We start from the raw sequence: 8,215 nt of genomic DNA on the forward strand, positions 1-8,215 counted from the left end.
CTCATTTTTACATTTTAAAATTAGAAAAGAAAACCCCTCTAGATTAAATATTGGAGTTTTTTATATATTTTGTACACTTCGACACAATGTTGAATTAGGTTGAAGGTTCTTCTTTAGTCTTTCTCTTAGAACAAACGTTCTATAAATGCAGTTTGGCTTTAAGATCTTTTCTCTGTCCTATTGATGTTCATGTCTGGAACACTGAGGAGCTCTGATCTTGTAAGATGAAGGTCTGCTTTTCAGTTTTGTTCCAGAATATTTTGTTTGTAACATTTGATCCCATACATTGTGTTTTATGTGAAGTTGTGGACTAAAGGTAATTTTTTTTTTACTGTGATTTATGTTTAAATTAAAGATCACAGAAAGACCAATATCTTTGACTTTATGTCTCTGATTCACATAATGAAAATCAAAATTTTCCATCAGTAAGTTTTAAAATGTACAGTGTAAAACATATTCATAGAATTGCAAATAAAACAGGTAATCTGTGTAAATTGTAGAAATGTTTATCTAAGCTTTATGTTGTTGTTATTTTTTATTTAAAAATTTAATAATTCTCTTTTGGGACTCCTTTAAATCTTTGGAGCTGGGGGTTCATATTAATTGCAAAGAACTTGAACGCATCTTGTTATCAAATTCTGAGTCGTTTAATTTTTATCAGAGTGTTTTTGGAGCAGATAAAAGTTTTATGTCTGGACGTTCTGCCAAGATACAGAGCCTGACCCGGCGGATCTCCCCGGCTCTGCGCGGAGCCCCTGTTGCTTTAAGCAGTGCGCTCTGCCGTCCAACAGGAGGCGTGTCTCCCCGCGGCCGGGGCGCAGCGCAGCTCTGCCACATGTAAGAGCAAGAAAAGCGGCTCCGCTCCTCCGTGGAGACAAACCAACGTGTCTGTGCTGCTCCGGCGACTCCCTGCTGTACCTCAGGTAAGAACATTCTCCTAAACTTTACATTTATTCACATATTTTTCCTTTAGTGCACTGCTACTTTCCAGGAACGGCTCATCTATCAGACACATAAAATCTTTTAAAAAATTAAATACCGCGGGCATCGTTACATTTAAGTTTATTAAGCTAAACCATCCCCTCATCAGCGCACCTTTACGCACAAACAACAGTTTAAAGTTGACGAAAGATCCGGATTCAGAACCCTGTTCAGCCATGACCTCCTGGTTCTTTGGCCAACCTGGGCTTGGTGCCGCGTTCCAGTTCTGGGCTCGGAAAGAGACTTGAGAGCTGTAGTGTGACGGACTGTCAGAGACCGGCAGGAGTTCACCAGGACACTAACCAGCTTTTTAAGAGGAACGGAACTTTAATGTGACGCAGCTGAAGTGCGCACAAAGCAAATGTATTATACTATGAGTGTGTGTGTGTGCGTGCGTGCGTGTCTGCATGTGAAAACAAACTCAAGTAAGAACATGCACTGTGCGTTTTTCGTTGTTTTCTATTATTTTCACCATGTAGCCTTCAACCTGCAAACAGCGCTTTGAGGCCGTTCAACAGACGCATAAAAAGCTCGGTTCTGGTCCCGTTAGATGAGTTCGGGGCTGATTGCTGCACTTCATGTGAGTCAAACTGATGGGGATTTATTCTATTAGGTGTGTCAGAAGATTTTTAGGAAAAAAGCAACAGTCCAAGAGTTTTCTATGGAACCATCTATTACCTCTAAGGTCAGTGTGATCCAACTCCAGTGGACTTCGGGGTCCAGATCGTGGCCTCTACAAGACTGCACCACTCTCACATCCTATTCATGATTAAACAAAGAAAAAAAGGCTGAAGTCATCCACATTTAAGTCAGCTTCTAAAAGAAGCAGGCTGAACCACCAGGTGTGAGGGTTCAGTTTTGGTTCCAGCTGATCAGGACCTAGATGTGAGGTCGCTGTCTCTCTGTCCGGTGCTGAAGACTCCTCTGTGGCCCGAGTGGACAAACCGCCTTTAATTGGATTTTATATTAAATCGTAATATTATTATTTATTAAAGCTTAATATTTTAACTTTTTAATCTTAAATTTTCTTTGTAAAAAATTTAATCCAGCCGTTTTTATTACCTCCTTGTTTAAATAACCTCCACGTCTTCATGTTTGTCATGAAGTTGAGTTAAAGATAAGATCCGAAAAATGAGTTCAGTCTAAGATGAAATGATTATTTGGACAAAAGGCCCCAAAATAGATCTGAAATCAAACAACTTAACAAAACAAACAAAAAAACAATTTGAGCTAACACAGAAATAGATAATGGAACCACTCGTACGGTTTTTTTTTGTTTTTTGTTTTTTTTAGGGCAGGTCAGGGGGAATATTTAATCCCGAGCGGCAAATTTTCCCACAAGGTTAGAGATTTATGATATGGGTCTTTCTGGACCGGCTTCATCTGAGTGGAAACATGTAAGTGTGACAGAAAGCAGAGCAGGGTCCGACAGAGCGGACAGAGACCCCTCCTAACTGCTTCGGATCAGAACCACTCACACACCGGCGGACATCAGGCTGAGGTGGGTCTGAGGGCAGGAAGGAGCCGGATCACAGCTGAAGCTGCTTCTTGTCGGTTCTGAGCGCGGATCGAACTGGATCATCAACGACTCACCCTCTTATCTCTGCCGTTTGTCTCGCAGTGAATGAACCGGTTCCAGCCCGCCCTGCCTAACATGGACGCCCCTCCATCCTCTTTCTCAGCTGAGTCCGGGGGCCGTTTGTTCCTGACGCAGTGAGCTGGACCCGCACCGAATCCCGGTTCCGGCAAATGGATGTAAAGAAGGAACTCTTCAGCCCGGCAGAGCCCACCACCATGTCCTGATCCCGCTGCTGTCCGAAGCCGAACCTAACCCGAGCCGTGAACCAGATATAGTCTGGGAAATATACGGAACCATTCAGGGATTAAACTGAGCTTCAAGCGGACACCATGGAGGTGTTGTTCAGGTGCAGCGCGAGGCTTCTGCTGCTCTTCTTCCACTTTCTTGGATGTTGTGACGGGATGCCGCACGTACTGAGATTTGGTGAGTCCGCTTTTTTTTTCTCTCAGGTTCTGAAACTTCCCGTGTGTCTGTAGTTTTAGTCCTATGACTGAGTCCTTCTCCCACTGCGGGCAGTTGCTGGAGATGGTGTTGGTTTTGTGTACTGAGGCGGAACAACATGTAGAGCTGAGGACGAGAGGTGGTCTGCCCGCGCATAGTAAAGCTGACGCAAAGACAGAAAAATCAAGGTTTTATTTCTTTAAGGAACAGAGCTGCATCATCTGAGACTTGTTGCTTTTACAAACACGTGTGTGTGTGTGCGCGCGCGCGTGTATTTCAGGTGTGATGACACGGCTTAAGGCTGACACTACCGCCTATTTTATTTCAATTAATTTAAAATAATAAGAAAAAATTCCCTCCAAAAGTCAAAGTCAACTATTTTATTGTTAGTTCAGTTCCATTTTAACAATTAACTTGGACTTTTACCGTTTACTACAATATAAAATGTAAGTACTGACTTGCAAAATATCGTTCAAAGACCCAATTTCAACATAATTAATAAATAAAATGAATGTCTTCTTATTTCTATATTTAAAAATAAAAAGCCTGAATAATCAGCATGCTGTAAGGTAAGACCTGCAGCAAACATTGGAGAGAATTCTTTCTTTTGGAGGAATTGAGTCAACTGGCTTCACCTTTAGAAAGAGAAGAGAAACAAACACAACTAAACTATTTAAAGTGTTAGAGTGGAGACTGAAACTCTGACAAATGTTCTTTAACTTAATCCACACTTTTTGTATTACATTTGAATTGTATTTATTAATGATATTCGTCATATATGAATTTGTTAGATAAAAAAATCTACAGAATTAAATGTGTTTAAAACATAAGTCAGATTGATCAAGTAGTGCTGACACAGAAGTTTTGTGTGTAGATCTGTTCACTCCCATACGTAAAGGAGATTTCCAGCTATCAGGATGTCTTTCCCCATTGTAGTGGACAAGAAAGGGACAATAAGAGATTCAGATATTTTCTTTTAGCTTTTCATCAAAAATATTTTTACTTTAAACAACAGAGAATAAGAGGAAAACAGAACGAAGATGGTGGGGAATCAGACCTCCACTTGAGAGGGAAACATAACTCAACACAACGCTGGTACAGTATTAATCGAACCTAAACCCAGATTCTAGTCATTTATTCACTGAAAAATGTAGCAGCCAGACAACCTGTCCAATGTCATAGAGTGAATCTATCAGCTTTAAAAAACTTACAAAAGCTTTGTTTTTTCTTCTGGCATCCCACAGCCCCTCTGTCTGTCTGAGCGCCTCTGTTCTTCTGCTGCTGTTGTAAGTCAAGGAAACCTTCCAGGCCGTACAAACGACAGTTTTACTTGGTTGATTAACCACTGTTGATGAGCAGACTGTTTTATCTACCATGATGGTTTGAAACTGTAGCTCAGATAAAGCAGACAGGAGCTCGACAGTTACTGAGTGCAGATTAGCGGTGTGGAGAAAATCTGTTGAAACATTTAAGAAATTGAAAGATAAGTTCATAAAAATGTGTCAATCAATTTGCATAAATGACATCCATTATGACGATTGTTTGCAGCAGGCCTAAGTGATGTGTGAAAAATGCAGACTGAGACAAGTATGTTTGTGTGTGTGTCGTTTTATACGGAATAATAATCCTGAACATTACATCTTTTCCACATTTAAAAGCACATCAGAAATTGTATTCTTGTAAGAAACAATTTGGATAAAACTTAAAAATTTCACCAATATCCTTATTTTATTACTTATTAAATAGTTTTCACTGTTTAGAAATTCCTCCATCTTACATCTTTCTTTTCCTATTATTATTTATTTATTTAGTATAGGAAAGCAGTACAGATGTAAAATGGCTCCTTCCACCTTCTCTTTTCAGTTAAAGCTATCGGGCAGAAGACTTACAATTCATTAGCAAGTAAAACCTTTTTTTTTCTTCTGCTCTTAGTGTCCTGAACAACAACAACAACAAAAACAAAAAAATAATTATTATTTCACATACAGTACTCTGTAAAATACTGTTTGTTATTGTTTGTTTTTACTATGCATTTTATTGTGAGATTTTAAGAGTTTTGTTTTTGTTTTAAGTCTTGCTAGATGTCAAAATTAATTTCTATTTTATGTAAATTAAATGGACAAAATACTTTATTCTATTCTATTCTATTCATCAACTCAACTCAAAATTTGTAAAGCACATTAAAAACAATGTAATTTGACCAAAGTGCTGAACAATAAAAAAGTTAAGTTACAACTATAGTAATAAGCAAAATGATAATACTATGCAAAATAACAAATTATAAAAGTGACCATAATAATAAATATAGAATAATAAAATGAAATTATGTAAAAGTACAACACATTAATTCCTCTGAACCTATATTAAAAGCCAGTAAAAGACAATGCTGCCTTCTTATTCTTTTTATAACTCCCTGTTTTTAATGTTTCAGGCAGTAGTCATCTGCTGACTTGCAGAACTTTGGTTGTCAGAAAAAGAAAAATGAGCAAAAAGCACCAAATTACAAAAATAAAATATTAGTTTTCTCTTATTGATAAAATGGAGTAAAAGTGCTGCAAAGATTGAACACATTACAACATAAGAAACTGATTTAAACAGAGTATAAAAATATTTTATTTCCAACAGTTCTTTTGGACCAAAAGTAAATGTAAATAAAACATTCTTTGCAATTAAAGCCCCACTGTAGGATTGTGTAATTAAGTAATGAAGAGTGGTGAGATGTGGATTGATTTTTCCATCGATGCAGCTGAATTGGATTTCCATCAGAGTGAAGAGAGCGCAGACAGATAGACTGTTGAGATGCTGCGGAGCTCATCGTTGTCTCTTTACATTAAAGCAATTGTCTTTATGTTCAGCAGGGAGATAGTGTGCTTCCTGAAACATCCTCTGCATTTTACTGTATCATCTCAGTCTTAGCATGTCTTTCTTGTAACAAACATATAGTCTTTAAAGCTTAACAGTTAAAATCTCAACTCTGTGTTATCCAATCTTTGCAGTTGTCTGAATAATTTTGCCCTTTTTGTGTGGATCTTCTAGGTTTTAATTGTTGAATGCAGCAGAAATTTCCTTGCCCAGTAGCTAAAGAAAAATGAGATTCAGTTGTGACTGAAGAAAAACTGTATTGTTTAACATGCTGTGCTCACAATCAAAGCAGCAGTGGAGCAAAGCAACATGTAAATCTTTTCACTGTATACATCTTTCTGACTTAAAAGGTACAGTATAATTTACATGCATTACAAATGATTTAGGAGTCACAAAATACTGTTTTCTGTAATTTAAATAAAATAAAAACATTCACAAGTTTATAATAAGTAAATACATGTAAACATCTGGAGTTGGCTGCTGCTCAAGGTGAAGTGTTTTTTTGCTGTTTCTTGCAATATTGCATAATGTTTTTTTCGAGCTTTGACCAAAATGCTACAATACTATTATTTGATGATGATCTTAGTTTAAACCTCTGGTGTGAAAGGTGATGTGTAATATGCATTCAAGGAATGCTAGGCCTTTATTTTGAAAAAGAACTGAGCATCATGTGTTTTCAATGACTGGATATGAGCTGGGTTACTCTTTCACTTCCTGTCTGCAGATATGTTTGTGTTTGATTTCTGAATCTGTGAGGGCTAATGGCAGCTTCTGTCACCTGGTGATTTTATTGTGTCATGGTTAAATTTTTAAGATGTGACAGTGATGCAAGCATTTCTGAGATCTGATTTTCTCTTTATTGCCTTTGGCAGTAGGCAATAACTACTCAGAATGTTAATTCCATGTTGGTATAGTAAATCTTCTCTGCTCTGGTGTGAACAAAAAGCTTTGTACAGACTGTCACAGTGGGTCTCTGGAGATAAGATTATTAGTTAACCATCTGAGTAGAAATTATAGAGACTGAAGTGGGGTCAGGGTTCAGATGATGCGACCAGAGACACATGCTGACAAACTATGATAATAGAAAGCACAAAAGTAAATTTTCTCTCAGCTTGTTGGTTATAAAGTGTAATACAGATTAGTTGAAAAGTGACTGACTTAACTGTTACTTGGTCTGTCATAATGTCCTGAGATCTGATCTGAACCCAAGTGAGACTACCAAATAGACTGCATGTGTGGGTCATTTTACAGCTAAGAGACCCTTCCTGCCCACTGCCATCAGCAACTATAACAACTCTTTAACAAAACCAGGATTACGAGCTACAACATTTAATTTCCCTTTGGGATTATTAAAGTATTTTTGAATTTGAATTTGAATTAATACATTATTACATACACTAGCATGAACTAATATCATCTTATGATGAGAAGGGATGAAGTTAAAGTTGTTTTGGTCAAACCTAATGACATTAGTTGCAATCTACTGCAAAATTACAAAATTCTGTGAGATGTGTTCAGAAATGCACTCAGATTGTATGTTGAAAATGAATCTCAGCTACAAACACAACCAAATTTTAACTCAGCATCTGTAAAACTGTCTGCATTAACACCATTTTTGTTTTTTCTTATGTCAGTTGTCTGTGGTAGCCATGTTGAATTGGGCTAACTACAATAGTAAATCAGTTGTAGTTGTCTGTCAAGTGATTACTTTCTGAGAGTTTTATCAAATCTGTCAGGTAGTTTATGAGCAATTTTGCTAACAAACAGACACAGTTGGCTGCAATAGTTAATGACAAAGTTTTAAGCAAGGATCTTATGTGATCTTATAGTGCTTAGAATATGTGTTGGGAATGACTCTCAGCTACCAGCACACTGAAATTGAGCTCAATATCTGTAAAACTGGCTGTGTTTGGGACATTTTTGCGTTTACTTAGCTTGCTTAGATGTGGCAGCCATCTTGAATTGGTTTGACTCCAGAAGTTATTGAGTTGTAGATATACATCCAATAACGACTTTTTGAGAGTTTTCATAATATCTGTTCACATTTTCAGGAAATATTTTGCTAACAATCATGCAAATGAACACACACACAGACATAGGCAAAAACATTTTTGCTGTTGTGCTTTTGGTGGTAAGCGATAATAACAAGCTATGCATAAACTTTATGATTCAGTAAACTCTGCTGAGTACACAGCAAATCCAGGAGGCCCAGATTAACACTGTCAGATTTGATTTCAACACTTTTAAAGTGTCTATATGGGTCCACACCAGAAAGTGTTAATTTAACTCTTTTTGGAGAGTTGGTACCTTAACTCTTATAAAGTGTCAAATATCAAATCTGCTGGAGTTAAT

The 8,215-nt window shown here is 37.3% G+C and overlaps 1 protein-coding gene across 3 annotated transcripts in view; it reads left to right on the forward strand.

Moving 5' to 3' along the window:
- The first annotated feature begins 844 nt into the window (after nt 1-844).
- Nucleotides 845-8,215, forward strand: part of grik2 (glutamate receptor, ionotropic, kainate 2) — a 649,386-nt gene continuing 642,015 nt past the window's right edge. For all 3 annotated transcript variants that reach the window (XM_037980176.1, XM_037980177.1, XM_037980178.1), the window contains exons 1-2: nt 845-923; nt 2,603-2,983. In XM_037980176.1, coding sequence (XP_037836104.1) covers nt 2,890-2,983 — 94 coding nt within the window. In that variant the 5' untranslated portion in view covers nt 845-923; nt 2,603-2,889. The remainder of the gene's footprint in view (nt 924-2,602; nt 2,984-8,215) is intronic.

This window comes from Kryptolebias marmoratus, linkage group LG16, assembly GCF_001649575.2.
Source record: "Kryptolebias marmoratus isolate JLee-2015 linkage group LG16, ASM164957v2, whole genome shotgun sequence".
Taxonomy (NCBI): domain Eukaryota; kingdom Metazoa; phylum Chordata; class Actinopteri; order Cyprinodontiformes; family Rivulidae; genus Kryptolebias; species Kryptolebias marmoratus.